This window comes from Telmatherina bonti, assembly GCF_933228915.1.
Source record: "Telmatherina bonti genome assembly, chromosome: 15".
Lineage (NCBI taxonomy): Eukaryota > Metazoa > Chordata > Actinopteri > Atheriniformes > Telmatherinidae > Telmatherina > Telmatherina bonti.
In genome coordinates this window covers 36,584,117-36,599,483 of record NC_136613.1, presented here as the reverse complement: position 1 = coordinate 36,599,483, position 15,367 = coordinate 36,584,117, and the positions used below count along the sequence as shown (strand labels likewise).

Here is a 15,367-nt window from a genome sequence, read left to right as displayed (position 1 = left end):
ACAGCAGGTGTTATTTATGTAAAGTCCAATGTTACACACTCTACACACAGAAATCTTTGAGATTAATTATTTACACAGTATATATAATGCAAATATGGCTCTTTATTATATAAAGTATTTCCCTCATACACTAGTAGAGATCCATGTAATCACAGCTTTGCCTAATTAGCTAAACTTTATATCCAGCACAAAGAACTTTATTAGAAATTAAATTTCTAATAAAGCATTTCAATCTTTAAGTTTGATTACTTCATCACTCCCACAGACGAGCACAAAACATACTGTGGTTGTGGGCGCCCCACCCGCCTGGATGGGGATTATTCATTCATTTCCATTTCTGAAAGGTGGCAACCCTAACTCTAGAAGGAGGAATGACTGAAAGGAATCCAACTCAGTTTTTTATTGGAATACATTTCAGCATAATGTACGATTACATCCAGCATGAAGTGACCTGTTTGTGTCTGACAGCAGCTCAGAGCCTCATCACCGCATGTTTCCACACAGAGCCGGTCGATTGGTGGAGCCAGTCTCACTTTATCCACCTCTTCTGGACCAGCAGGGGAATCCAGAACTGACCAGGTGGTTGATGTGAGACCAGTACCACCAGCATGATCCAGCAGTTCTACCGCGACCGCATGCAGTTCTGTCGTTTACAAAGCGGAGCAGAGCTGCAGAACTTTAGCAGAACTACCAATCCTCTGGTTGTATTGTTGCAGTTTTTCTTCTGGTCTGCTGCTGACGACAAATCTCTGCTGTGGACTGAAAGTAACGGCGACGTTGATGCATGAAGCAGATAAAAGATCAGATAAATACGGCCAAGGCGCTGCAGCGGTCCACAGCGACGTCACACACCTGGTACCGCTCGCAGACGCTCCACACCGACAGACAAAACAACCCTTTACCGAGTCAGAACCAGACTCGGCCCGGTCAGGAGCTTACAGCATATTGGGTCGGAACAGATTCTTCCCACACTGATCCAGTAATGCTGAAGTCCAGGTTCTGGTTCTGGAGAGGATCCGTCCCTCCGTCAGCTCTTTGGTTCATTCTCCTGAAAAAGCTGCGGGACACGAGGACCAGCGTCCCTCTGGAGGGTTGAATGTACGGCGAGGACACGAGGACCAGCGTCCCTCTGGAGGGTTGAATGTACGGCGAGGACACGAGGACCAGCGTCCCTCTGGAGGGTTGAATGTACGGCGAGGACACGAGGACCAGCGTCCCTCTGGAGGGTTGAATGTACGGCGAGGACACGAGGACCAGCGTCCCTCTGGAGGGTTGAATGTACGGCGAGGACACGAGGACCAGCGTCCCTCTGGAGGGTTGAATGTACGGCGAGGACACGAGGACCAGCGCTGGGATCCTGGTCTGGACAGAGTCTGATGAAACCATCAGCCAGGAGTTAATGCTGTGAGTTAAGACGCTGATGTTGACATGTTAAAACAACAGAAGAGACACTGATGCTAATGAATAAACAAGTTTTTCTGAAAAACGGTGGCATTTCAGACATGTTCCTGTTAGATCTGGTCCCAGTGTGGACCCGGATCCCTAACCCTCCACCTGGAGGGAGGGTGAAGTCACAGTGAGGTGGTCTGTCCTCTGAGGACACATTGTCTCCTCTGTCCTGCTGGCTTCAGCAGAGAAAGAGGCGTCCATCTTCCCAAGTCCCTTCAGACACACACGTCCACGACGCCCTCGTCTGTCACCGCAGGTCTGCCGCCGAGCTTCGGCTCCGCCTCCTGCACCTCCTCGGGGCCGAAGCCTCGCGTCCAGCCGCCGTCTGCAAACGTGAAGGGCTGAGCGGCGTTGTGCGGCGGCTTGCCGGAGGTCCCTCCCGTGGAGTAAACTCCAGAGTCTCCACTGGTGCTGCTGTCCTGACGACTGTGTCTGCCGCTGGAGACATGGACAACAGAGGACAGGGTTAGGAAGAGGAAGAACATCACCTCCACAGGAAGAGGTTATAAAAGACAGGGACGACGTCGGGGACGGCGTCGGGGACGGCGTCGGGGACGGAGGATTTAAATGTCAAACAGTTTCATTAAATTAATTCTGTTTCAGCGTAGCTTGGTCAGATATCACAGAGTGTTACCATGACGACCAGGCCTGTCCTCATCTGCACATCATTCTCTCATGTCTGGTGCGCGCGCGCGCACGCACGCACGCACGCACGCGCACACACACACACACACACACACACACACACACACACACACACACACACACACACACACACCTCTTCCTGCGACCCAGGGTCAGAGTTTTAAGGCTTAGGGACGGTGAGACGTGTTTAGCTGGTCTCATTTGGAGCATCCAGCAGACAGAAAGGAGAAGCGTGTGGAAAGTCCAACAGACCTGCTGTCGGACTCCAAGCCGGCTTGGACTGCCAGGAAGTCCTCCGCCGGAGAGTCACTCATCTCCAGGACTTCTGGCTTTGGGAAGGTGATCACATTAACATACAGAAGCTCCGGCTCCGACTCAGAGATGAGGCGAGGAATGTTCTCGCCAAGAGGGTCAAAAAGGCGCTGGAAGGTTCAGAGGAAGAAGACAGACGTAGAATCAGAAACCAGTCTGAAGAGCTGAAGGTCGACCTGTGGGAATAGCGGCTGCTAACCTCTTTGAAGGAAGGGGAGATCTCTGGGAAAAACACGGCCTTGCAGGTTTTAAAGCTCCGGAAGGAGCCATAGATCAACAGCAGCATGACCAGGAAGCAGAAGATCAGAGAACCCAGGAAGTATCCAGTGATCTGCCACCAGCACAGAGCACCTGTCAGGAACACCAAGGAACATCAGCGCTCGATGGTGTGGTCAGACAGACGGAGGCATCCAAACCGCGGGACCAAACGTCTTACCTTTAGTCTGCACACACAGCGGTGGTGAGAAGCTGCTGCTCTTGTTGTAGAAGTCGTATCGGGTCTGGACCGTCACACAGTACCAGGTCCAGGTTTTCAGGTCCAACACGTTCACCACGTTGACCTCCATGTCTAACGTCTGCACGGCCAGAGGCTGGAGGACAGACGAGGTTGGACCCTGTTAAGGTACCAGAACATGACCGCTGTGAGAAGATGCGTTTACTGACAGTCCTCCAGTGTAATGATGCGTTTACTGACAGTCCTGCAGTGTAATGATGCGTTTACTGACAGTCCTCCAGTGTAATGATGCGTTTACTGACAGTCCTGCAGTGTAATGATGCGTTTACTGACAGTCCTCCAGTGTAATGATGCGTTTACTGACAGTCCTCCAGTGTAATGATGCGTTTACTGACAGTCCTCCAGTGTAATGATGCGTTTACTGACAGCCCTGCAGTGTAATGATGCGTTTACTGACAGTCCTGCAGTGTAATGATGCGTTTACTGACAGTCCTGCAGTGTAATGATGCGTTTACTGACAGTCCTCCAGTGTAATGATGCGTTTACTGACAGTCCTCCAGTGTAATGATGCGTTTACTGACAGTCCTCCAGTGTAATGATGCGTTTACAGTCCTCCAGTGTAATGATGCGTTTACTGACAGTCCTCCAGTGTAATGATGCGTTTACTGACAGCCCTGCAGTGTAATGATGCGTTTACTGACAGTCCTGCAGTGTAATGATGCGTTTACTGACAGTCCTGCAGTGTAATGATGCGTTTACTGACAGTCCTGCAGTGTAATGATGCGTTTACTGACAGTCCTCCAGTGTAATGATGCGTTTACTGACAGTCCTCCAGTGTAATGATGCGTTTACTGACAGTCCTGCAGTGTAATGATGCGTTTACTGACAGTCCTCCAGTGTAATGATGCGTTTACAGTCCTCCAGTGTAATGATGCGTTTACTGACAGTCCTCCAGTGTAATGATGCGTTTACTGACAGTCCTCCAGTGTAATGATGCGTTTACTGACAGTCCTCCAGTGTAATGATGCGTTTACAGTCCTCCAGTGTAATGATGCGTTTACTGACAGTCCTCCAGTGTAATGATGCGTTTACTGACAGTCCTGCAGTGTAATGATGCGTTTACTGACAGTCCTCCAGTGTAATGATGCGTTTACTGACAGTCCTCCAGTGTAATGATGCGTTTACTGACAGTCCTCCAGTGTAATGATGCGTTTACTGACAGTCCTCCAGTGTAATGATGCGTTTACTGACAGTCCTCCAGTGTAATGATGCGTTTACTGACAGTCCTGCAGTGTAATGATGCGTTTACTGACAGTCCTCCAGTGTAATGATGCGTTTACTGACAGTCCTCCAGTGTAATGATGCGTTTACTGACAGTCCTCCAGTGTAATGATGCGTTTACTGACAGTCCTCCAGTGTAATGATGCGTTTACTGACAGTCCTCCAGTGTAATGATGCGTTTACTGACAGTCCTCCAGTGTAATGATGCGTTTACTGACAGTCCTCCAGTGTAATGATGCGTTTACTGACAGTCCTCCAGTGTAATGATGCGTTTACTGACAGTCCTCCAGTGTAATGATGCGTTTACTGACAGTCCTCCAGTGTAATGATGCGTTTACTGACAGTCCTCCAGTGTAATGATGCGTTTACTGACAGTCCTGCAGTGTAATGATGCGTTTACTGACAGTCCTGCAGTGTAATGATGCGTTTACTGACAGTCCTCCAGTGTAATGATGCGTTTACTGACAGTCCTGCAGTGTAATGATGCGTTTACTGACAGTCCTGCAGTGTAATGATGCGTTTACTGACAGTCCTGCAGTGTAATGATGCGTTTACTGACAGTCCTGCAGTGTAATGATGCGTTTACTGACAGTCCTCCAGTGTAATGATGCGTTTACTGACAGTCCTCCAGTGTAATGATGCGTTTACTGACAGTCCTGCAGTGTAATGATGCGTTTACTGACAGTCCTGCAGTGTAATGATGCGTTTACTGACAGCCCTCCAGTGTAATGAAGCTACTGGGGTGTAGGGGGAGCTGAACCGGAGGTATCCGCCATACTGGATGTAAAACAATTCAACCATAAAAACCTTTCAGGATTTTTCTCTGGTGACATTTAGAGAGTTGCAGCGCAGGAAGTGGTGTGTGACAGGAGAAACGTGTGCAGACAGAGCCGTGAAGTCACCCCGTATGCGTCTTAGTGCTGAAACATTTTTCCAACATTTAACAAAAAGAAACTGAAAGGCTTCGTCTAAAGCAGGAGAAACGCGTCATGCTGGATCAGACTCTTCTCCAATGAGACATTTAGACAGACATGACTTGTTGCAGAGCTGCAGCTCGACCTGAACCTCCACAACAACTATTTTCTTTTCAAAGTGAAACGAGTGATGATGTGTAGTTTTACTGATATGATTTTCTACAACACATCATGAAGGCCACATTGTCGACGTTCAGCTTAACCTGCATCATGAACATCTTCACGGTTTCTTTGCAGATCAAACCAGACTTCAGACACGTCTGCTTGCTGTAAGCTGAAAGGAAGTCAGTCTTGTTGTTCATCTCACGTGATCCTGTCTGCAGCACGCAGGAAACACTGCAAGGTCTCTGTTGCACAAGTTACAGCACCAAGCCGCATCCTGCAGAGCTGCCAGCAGGTGCTCCAGCAAACGAGCTGTTTACGGAACTGCTCCGGTTTCAGGGTTCCAGCTGGTGTCTTCAGACAGAAAACAGGAAGTAGATCAGAAGCTCGGGGGCTTTGTAGCCATACAGGGACACGAGCGCCAGTTTCAACTCTGCTTGTTATTTCCACTCCGCCTGATGCAACCTCAGAGGCCGCCTCACCACCTATCACATGCTCACGTCTAGAGGAAAAACCCAACGAGGACTTTACCTCTGCTCCCAGTGCTGAGATTCAAACCAGTGCCTGGACTCCCGTCCCAGTTCAGCCGTTTCATCTGTTGTGTTATTCATGAATAATTAATGCTTTTAGTTTATGTTCAGCAGCGGCTGGAACTCAACCGGACTTTGTGCTTCGTGAATTTTAACAAAGGACACTAAACTCCTGTCAGTAAAGTCCTGGTGGCGTGTGGCACGCCTACTAACATGTCAGAATCAACACGTGTGTTATAGTCTGTCAGTAACACATAAAAATGTAAATGTTAACTCGTCCAAAAGAAAACCTCAATACTTTCAGTGATAACGAGAAAGCAGCTCAATTCTTCTAGGAATGGTGAAGTAATGTCAGGAGGTTGGACGAAACAGAAAAAACATTTTGATTAAAAAATTCCGATTGGTTGCTACAGATAATTATCAAAACATTAAATGATTTATTTTCAGTGCAGACCAGTTTATGTTACGGCAGAACAGGGCTATGCATCACTGGTGTCACAATTCGATTCCGCTGTTGCTATGCTACATGTTAGCATGACTGCTTCTTGCTGTCTGTTAGCATGTTGCTATGCTACATGTTAGCATGACTGCTTCTTGCTGTCTGTTAGCATGTTGCTATGCTACATGTTAGCATGACTGCTTCTTGCTGTCTGTTAGCATGTTGCTATGCTACATGTTAGCATGACTGCTTCTTGCTGTCTGTTAGCATGTTGCTATGCTACATGTTAGCAGCTGGCCTACAGGAAGTCCTGGGGGGCAGGGTGAAGAGGTTACAGTATCCCCTACCTGTCCCTCTGTGGAGTATTCCCAGTAAAGAATACGGTAGTAGAGTTCAGGCAGATGTTCCCTCATGGAGGTGTTGGTGTTAGTCAGAGGGTCAGAGATGGAAACTTGAAAGGCACCGTCGGCTGGAGTCAGAGAGACATCTGATGGAGGACCGACAACAGCTGGCAGAAGAGAGACAGACAGTTTGATGCTGACATTTAATATCACAAAAAACTTTCCAAGTCCAACTTCAGAACCAGTTTTAGAAGAATTATCTTAGATGTTGGTGAATGAAAACGATGTTGTGCTGGATGTGTACGAAGCTCCATGGGATCCAGTAAGAACCCTAACAGGTTTTACTGGTGCTGAACAGCAACGATGACATGTGGACCAATCACACATTTGACTAAACCAACATGTGTGAGGTCTGATGATAATAGATGTATACTCTACAGGTCCTGTTTCCAGCTGGCCGCTCTGTTCTATATCTGACCAGTCTGACAGAGCAGGAGTTTACTGGTTCTGATGGTTGCTGGTGAACAGCCTGACTGGTAAATGGCAACCCTCTGCCATTCCTGCTCTGCCTCTTACCGTCTTTATCAGGACAGAACTCCCTGTACATCCACCTGGAATGGCGCCCGTCGGCGTTCGTTCGTACACGGACGACATAGATCGCCAGATAGTGGAGGTTGAACCACGTGAGGTCACATGATCGAGCTGATGTTGCGTTACATGCTGTGGACCATTTAGGAGTCTTCCTCTTCAGCTTGTACTTCCTGCAGAGGAAAGAAGATGAACAGGAGCAACTACAGACTGGAAAAGTAACTGGTACAAATCAGAAACAACTGGTTTAACTGGGAAGAGGCCGGTAACGTGACTGGGTGTAAAAGGAGCATTTCAGAGAGGCAGAGTCTCTTAGATGGAAAGATGAACTTCAGCAGTCTGAGACAAACTGGATCTGAAAGTTGTGAAAAATTTTCAGAATCAGAAGGAATCTCTGTATGCTGGGACCAGGTTGAATGCTGGTGATGTTCTGCATTATAACATGATTCTCTACTGGAAACCAGTGCATGGACTCAGGAAGCTTCCAGAAACCAGTGTGAACCCAGTTCAGGCTAAAATCCACACATGCAGGTTAAAGCTCCATCATATGTGAAGAGGATCCAGAAACACGCCGTCTTCTCTGGACCAAAGCTCATTTAAAATGTTCTGAGTGGAAACCTGGATGAAGATGTGGAATTGTTTGTGGACAGCATGGACGGCGTGTCCTGCAGACTAAAGAGGAGAGGGAGCATCCAGCTTGTTATCAGCCTGGAAGGAAGACGTTGCAGATTCCACCATGCTGGACCACATCCTGCATCATCTGCAATGTTGGTTCTACTGGGACTAAAATACGACCTGAAGGGAAGGAGGTTTCCTGACTGCATCTGTTTGGTGGACATGATGGACTGGATGGACATGGTGGACATGGCGGACATGGTGGACAGCATGAACTGGGTGGACATGATGGACTGGGTGGACATGGTGGACATGATGGACATGGTGGACTGGTGGACATGGTGGACTGGTGGACATGGTGGACTGGGTGGACATGGTGGACTGGGTGGACATGGTGGACTGGGTGGACATGATGGACTGGTGGACATGGTGGACTGGGTGGACATGATGGACTGAGTGGACATGATGGACTGGGTAGATATGATGGACTGGGTGGACATGATGGACTGGGTGGACATGATGGACTGGGTGGATATGATGGACTGGTGGACATGGTGGACTGAGTGGACATGATGGACTGAGTGGATATGATGGACTGGGTGGACATGATGGACTGAGTGGACATGATGGACAGGGTGGATATGATGGACTGGGTGGACATGATGGACTGGGTGGATATGATGGACTGGGTGGACATGATGGACTGGGTGGACATGATGGACTGGGTGGATATGATGGACTGGGTGGATATGATGGACTGGGTGGACATGACGGACTGGGTGGACATGATGGACTGAGTGGACATGATGGACTGGGTTAAATGGGTGGACAGGGTGGACATGATGGACTGGGTGGACATGGTGGACATGATGGACTGGGTGGACACTGTCTCAGTAGCGTCAGTAGAAAAACCCTAACCCGAGCAACGTGGTGGAATCACAGCGGATGAAACTCCACCTTCTGTCTGCCAAACTTACGACAAGTACTGAGTGGTGAAGGTGACGTCCTCCGCAGAATTATGGTCCCAGACCCAGTTCAGAGAGTAATGTGTGTTCAACGTCGTCATGGTGACGTCCTGTGGTGGAGGCAGCTCAGCTTCACCTGCAAGGAAACAAAACAGTTGGAGTTCACAACTGGACACTGGTCCGGACACTGGTCCGGACACAGTCGGTGGGCTTTGATGGGCTGTATCTCAGGGCAGGAAGGGAGTTTCAGGACAGGGTGAGTGATCTCCGACAAGGCTTTAGGCCGTCCCTGAGGGGATCGAGAACAGGGTCCGTGGGGCACCTGGTCTGGGTGCTGGGGGGCACCGAAGGTGGCCTGATGTCTGCTGAGCATCTATTGTGCTAGCTAGGCTAACCAGCTAACCAGTAGCTATGAACCTGGAGAAGATCCAGACTGGCGTTTACTTAAGGATTCAGTCAGGATTCTCCTGATCCCGTCTGCTGAGCGGAGACAGTAGCGAGACGAGCTCGCCCCGCTCAGTAGATGCCAGTCAGGACGAGATCCAGGGTGTTCTATTTTAAATTTTTATTTCATTAAAAGTCTGAAGAAAATGTTTTAATTTGAAAACTGCATCATTAAAAGGAGTGGGACTATTTTTTCTCCAAACAAATAGAATAAACAATCATGTTAAGAAATTATCTGTGATAAATATCAAGCTAAATTCTACGACAACCAGATGGCTGCCATACTTTTTAACGTTATGAGGATTTGTTTTCATCGTTCATGACCAGTAAATACATTTTAATCATGATAAATCCATGATATGAAATAAATCAGCGTCTGACTAATTCATTTAGTCATATGAAACCAGGCGACCAATCAGAGAACCAGTCACACTGTTTACAAGACAACACAAATAATGTTAATCATGTAAACATAAAATCATTTAAAAAGAAGAAGAAAGACGAGCTGATCGGGATTTTCTCTCAACCAGACGATCAATAAACACCAAGAAAAGAAGGAAGCTGATATGAGAGCTGACATCTCACATGACTGCAGAGCAGAAAAACCAAACAGGAAACACTGTGGGCGAAAACACCGGCTGCTCTCACTGGACGGGCTTCACAGTCCTGGGGAGGGACGGTTGCCGAGCATGCAAAACTGCTTCCTACATTCCTTCTTCCACAGGGACACGCCTTGGTTTCAACACGTCACCGTTTAATCGCCTGTCATAAAAATACCTGCAACACGCCGGAAAACCATGATGACTCGCATGTGCAGGCCTGTTGGGTCTCCTCAAACTCTCCTTTCTTTCACTTCTTCCATGTCCCAAGAGCTGTTTACGTTTGATGTTTTCCAGATTCTGCCTGCAGGTGTTCCCGGCTGGCTCCTGCTATTGTTTGACTGACTGGTAACACAGCTAAACAACCTTCTGCTTCATCCAACAGATTCCCTCATTTAGGCAAATCAATCACATCAAACAGATCGATCCAGAAAATGTCGATAACTGTGTAAAGTTTAAAAAAAAAAATCTAGAGGTTGATGAACTAGATCAGAAATCATGAACAAAATTCAGTCCAAGGCTGGAAAAACTGGTTCTGGGCTGAAAAAACAGAAAGGAAAGGGAAAGTTCTGGAAGGAAGGCTGGTCACATGATCGCGCTTCACACAACCCAGATCTGAGACCTCTCTCAAATTATTATATATACACATACATATATACACACACACCACACACTCATTCAGTGTGTAGTTTATTCAGATCATGTACTTATTTGTATTAAAACAAGAAACTGTTCAGTTTTTGTTATTTATAAGGTATTTTAGTAAAGTGGTTCAGGGGAGACTAGTTAAGGTGGGACTGGCTCAGGGGAGACTAGTTAAGGTGGGACTGGCTCAGGGGAGACTGGTTAAGGTGGGACTGGCTCAGGGGAGACTAGTTAAGGTGGGACTGGCTCAGGGGAGACTAGTTAAGGTGGGACTGGCTCAGGGGAGACTGGTTAAGGTGGGACTGGCTCAGGGGAGACTAGTTAAGGTGGGACTGGCTCAGGGGAGACTGGTTAAGGTGGGACTGGCTCAGGGGAGACTGGTTAAGGTGGGACTGGCTCAGGGGAGACTGGTTAAGGTGGGACTGGCTCAGGGGAGACTGGTTAAGGTGGGACTGGCTCAGGGGAGACTAGTTAAGGTGGGACTGGCTCAGGGGAGACTGGTTAAGGTGGGACTGGCTCAAGGGAGACTGGTTAAGGTGGGACTGGCTCAGGGGAGACTAGTTAAGGTGGGACTGGCTCAGGGGAGACTGGTTAAGGTGGGACTGGCTCAAGGGAGACTGGTTAAGGTGGGACTGGCTCAAGGGAGACTGGTTAAGGTGGGACTGGCTCAAGGGAGACTAGTTAAGGTGGGACTGGCTCAGGGGAGACTAGTTAAGGTGGGACTGGCTCAGGGGAGACTAGTTAAGGTGGGACTGGCTCAGGGGAGACTGGTTAAGGTGGGACTGGCTCAGGGGAGACTAGTTAAGGTGGGACTGGCTCAGGGGAGACTGGTTAAGGTGGGACTGGCTCAGGGGAGACTAGTTAAGGTGGGACTGGCTCAGGGGAGACTGGTTAAGGTGGGACTGGCTCAGGGGAGACTGGTTAAGGTGGGACTGGCTCAGGGGAGACTAGTTAAGGTGGGACTGGCTCAGGGGAGACTGGTTAAGGTGGGACTGGCTCAGGGGAGACTAGTTAAGGTGGGACTGGCTCAGGGGAGACTGGTTAAGGTGGGACTGGCTCAGGGGAGACTAGTTAAGGTGGGACTGGCTCAGGGGAGACTGGTTAAGGTGGGACTGGCTCAGGGGAGACTGGTTAAGGTGGGACTGGCTCAGGGGAGACTGGTTAAGGTGGGACTGGCTTAAGGGAGACTGGTTAAGGTGGGACTGGCTCAAGGGAGACTGGTTAAGGTGGGACTGGCTCAGGGGAGACTGGTTAAGGTGGGACTGGCTCAGGGGAGACTAGTTAAGGTGGGACTGGCTCAGGGGAGACTAGTTAAGGTGGGACTGGCTCAGGGGAGACTGGTTAAGGTGGGACTGGCTCAAGGGAGACTGGTTAAGGTGGGACTGGCTCAGGGGAGACTGGTTAAGGTGGGACTGGCTCAGGGGAGACTAGTTAAGGTGGGACTGGCTCAGGGGAGACTGGTTAAGGTGGGACTGGCTCAGGGGAGACTAGTTAAGGTGGGACTGGCTCAGGGGAGACTGGTTAAGGTGGGACTGGCTCAGGGGAGACTAGTTAAGGTGGGACTGGCTCAGGGGAGACTAGTTAAGGTGGGACTGGCTCAGGGGAGACTAGTTAAGGTGGGACTGGCTCAGGGGAGACTGGTTAAGGTGGGAAACCGGCTCAGCGGGGACACGAAGTGGAAAAACCCAGAAAAGGAGAGTGAACACAACCAACACGATCTGGTGACACATTGGTGAGAAATGTTTGGTGTTTCCAGAAATAACAGAAAAAATTCAAACTAAAAACGTTGTTTCTCTTCAACAAACAGGCAACTGGGACCGTCTGATGGAGCACAGGCTGGAACTACAGAGTCCACCAGAAGAAAGACCTTCCAGAGGACAAAGAAAAATCCCAGAAAGCTCCACATTTCAGCTCTGAGACACAACCAACGGTCTGGCAGAAACCATGTCGGCTGAGAGGAAGCTGGTCTGCACAAACCAGAACCAGAACGGGTCTGATGGAGGGACGGATCCTGCCCAGAACCTGGACCACAACGGGTCTGATAGAGGGACGGATCCTACCCAGAACCTGGACCACAACGGGTCTGATAGAGGGACGGATCCTACCCAGAACCTGGACCACAACGGGTCTGATAGAGGGACGGATCCTACCCAGAACCTGGACCACAACGGGTCTGATAGAGGGACGGATCCTACCCAGAACCTGGACCACAACGGGTCTGATAGAGGGACGGATCCTACCCAGAACCTGGACCACAACGGGTCTGATAGAGGGACGGATCCTACCCAGAACCTGAACCACAACGGGTCTGATAGAGGGACGGATCCTACCCAGAACCTGAACCACAACGGGTCTGATAGAGGGACGGATCCTACCCAGAACCTGAACCACAACGGGTCTGATGGAAGAATGCTTGGACCAAATAATCACTTTTAAACAGAGAGGTGAAGACAGAACCAGTCTATATAAAACCTCCTGAAAAGCAACGAGCTGCATATTCAACATGGACTTCAGCTCTGAATGTCAACAGTATTAATCTGATTTAAGATATTACATGTTAACTTTTACAAAGTATTTACGCTCACATTAAAACATAAGAAAATAACCACATAAATGGACAAAATTACCATGGAAGTACTGCTCTGAAACACACTAATCTGATAAGAATTCAGACGTGATTTTAACTCTTTAGGTGAAAATACAATTATTACAAAGATTATTTATAAACCTTTAAACCTGAAAACAAGCCTTTAACTCGCTTTACCTGCAACCACAGACATCCGGTCCATGCAGAGAGAATCATCCCATCAGAGAGAATCTACATGTTTTAATGTGTCATATTATGTCACATAATCTGGTTTAAACTATTTACATCAGTCTCCGTGTTTTAATGTGTCATGTCAGATAATCTGGTTTTTAACACCGTTGTTCTTCGCTTTTCTTGAGGCGATGTCAGAAAGCTGACACTACTGAGCACCAAACACAGAAAATACTTTCTGTTTCTGCATCGCACACTGCATTTTCACTGTCATTCCCCAAGGTCTGCAGCAAACAGCTTGTTATTTCAGAACAATAAATATTAATCGGAGTTTAGTTGCTTCACAACAAACCGCTGGATATGATTAAATCACACATAATTATCTCATAACACTAATAAATCGAAAGTCTATGAGGTAATGTCTGCAATACTTTAGCAGTAAACCAATTTAAACGACACAAACAAGCAGATGAAAAGCACATTTTAGGTGTAAATGGGGGTATTTTACTAAAACAAACTGATCAAAAGCACATTTTAGGTGTAAATGGGGGAATTTTTTACCAAAACAAGCAGATAGGAAACAATCTCCGTTAGCATGTCAAGCTAACACCAGAAACTCACCGGCGATGCTGCGATGGCACCAACAAAGAAGAAAGACGTAAACAACAGCAAACATGGTTGGATTCTGGAGGTTTTTCTCACAGCGAATCCTCTAAGAAATAGTTTCCCAGGGGCTCATTGTCCTGGCACGGTCCGGACGGACTCGGTTTGGGTCGTCATGGTTCTTCTTCTTCTCCTTTCTGAAGCGGACTCTGCGGAATGACGTCACTGCCTCGTACTGGATCTTCACGTGACTTCAGTTTGTGTGATGAGGCGAGTCAATTCAGGTTGCCATGGTTACCGAACACATGTGGAAATGTACATGTATGCACATTCAAAATAAGCTATGATGATAAGGTAAAACCTGGATTTTCCCGGGATCAGGTGTTGGCAGGTTAAACAGATTGTGACCATAGACTGTATATGAAGACACTATGACACATAAGTTTTATTGCAAGCTAAATCTGGGAAGTAATTTCATATACAACAATGAAAATATATAAGAAAATGATGTTTTATAGGTGGATGAAATAAATTCTATTAACAAAAGATTTCATTGAAAAATGAGAAAATATTTTCATTTACATTTATATGTTTGAAGACATACAAATTTTATATGTCTGAAAAATATATAATATGACATATTTAAATAATGGAATATTGAAATCAAACTTCAAACTTGATTTATTTTTTCCCCAGAAATATCAGGTTGTCCATCATGTTTTCTCAAAGTTCAATGTAAACGTCTTGATAATGTACGTCATGAAGCTGGAACATCATGGTAACTCAGGTGTGTTTTATTAGACCAGGTGTGTGAAAATCCAGAGGAGCAAGTCCATCTGGTGGGAAATGCAGGTGTAAGGTTTTACAACACAGTGAGAAAAAGACGTGTCTTTATATAGAAATCCTCCAACATTTATCCACTACAGTCCCAGCAACATCAGCCCCGTTACTGGGACTGTCCCAGTAACATCAGCCCCGTTACTGGGACTGTCCCGGCAACATCAGCCCTGTTACTGCGACTGTCCCAGCAACATCAGACCCGTTACTGGGACTGTCCCAGCAACATCAGCCCCTTTACTGGGACTGTCCCAGTAACATCAGCCCCGTTACTGGGACTGTCCCGGCAACATCAGCCCCGTTACTGCGACTGTCCCAGCAACATCAGCCCCGTTACTGGGACTGTCCCAGCAACATCAGCCCCTTTACTGGGACTGTCCCGGCAACATCAGCCCCGTTACTGCGACTGTCCCAGCAACATCAGTCCCGTTACTGCGACTGTCCCAGCAACATCAGCCCCGTTACTGCGACTGTCCCAGCAACATCAGTCCCGTTACTGCGACTGTCCCAGCAACATCAGCCCCGTTACTGCGACTGTCCCAGCAACATCAGCCCCGTTACTGGGACTGTCCCAGCAACATCAGCCCCGTTACTGCGACTGTCCCAGCAACATCAGTCCCCTTACTGCGTCTGTCCCAGCAACATCAGTCCCATTACTGCGACTGTCCCAGTAACATCAGCCCCGTTACTGGGACTGTCCCAGCAACATCAGTCCCCTTACTGCGACTGTCCCAGTAACATCAACCCCGTTACTGGGACTGTCCCAGTAACATCAACCCCGTTACT

The 15,367-nt window shown here is 48.0% G+C and overlaps 1 protein-coding gene across 2 annotated transcripts; it reads right to left on the bottom strand.

The window, feature by feature from the left end:
* Positions 1-462: 462 nt before the first annotated feature.
* LOC306766441 (interferon alpha/beta receptor 1b-like) lies at positions 463-13,929 on the bottom strand. 2 transcript variants are annotated; one of them, XM_079254208.1, is made up of 8 exons: positions 13,763-13,929; positions 8,708-8,831; positions 7,104-7,288; positions 6,534-6,694; positions 2,843-3,020; positions 2,606-2,757; positions 2,347-2,516; positions 463-1,887 (listed from the first exon to the last, which is right to left on the bottom strand). In XM_079254208.1, exons 1-8 carry the CDS (start codon positions 13,815-13,817, stop codon positions 1,665-1,667), a joined length of 1,248 nt encoding a protein of 415 aa, XP_079110334.1. In that variant the 5' UTR covers positions 13,818-13,929; the 3' UTR covers positions 463-1,664. The 2 variants fall into 2 exon arrangements, with proteins under 2 accessions (XP_079110334.1, XP_079110335.1); XM_079254209.1 differs by having other exon boundaries at positions 2,843-2,996.
* Between the last annotated feature and the right edge of the window lie 1,438 nt (positions 13,930-15,367).

What these genes read in the sequence shown, in the direction of transcription:
- LOC306766441 (XM_079254208.1), bottom strand. Translation starts at nt 13,817, where the DNA reads ATGTTTGCTGTTGTTTACGTCTTTCTTCTTTGTTGGTGCCATCGCAGC. An exon ending in AATACTCCACAGAGGGACAG is followed by an intron (nt 3,021 to 6,533) that starts GTAGGGGATACT and finishes GTACCTTAACAG; the next exon opens with GGTCCAACCTCGTCTGTCCT. An exon ending in GGCTTGGAGTCCGACAGCAG is followed by an intron (nt 1,888 to 2,346) that starts GTCTGTTGGACT and finishes CCATGTCTCCAG; the next exon opens with CGGCAGACACAGTCGTCAGG.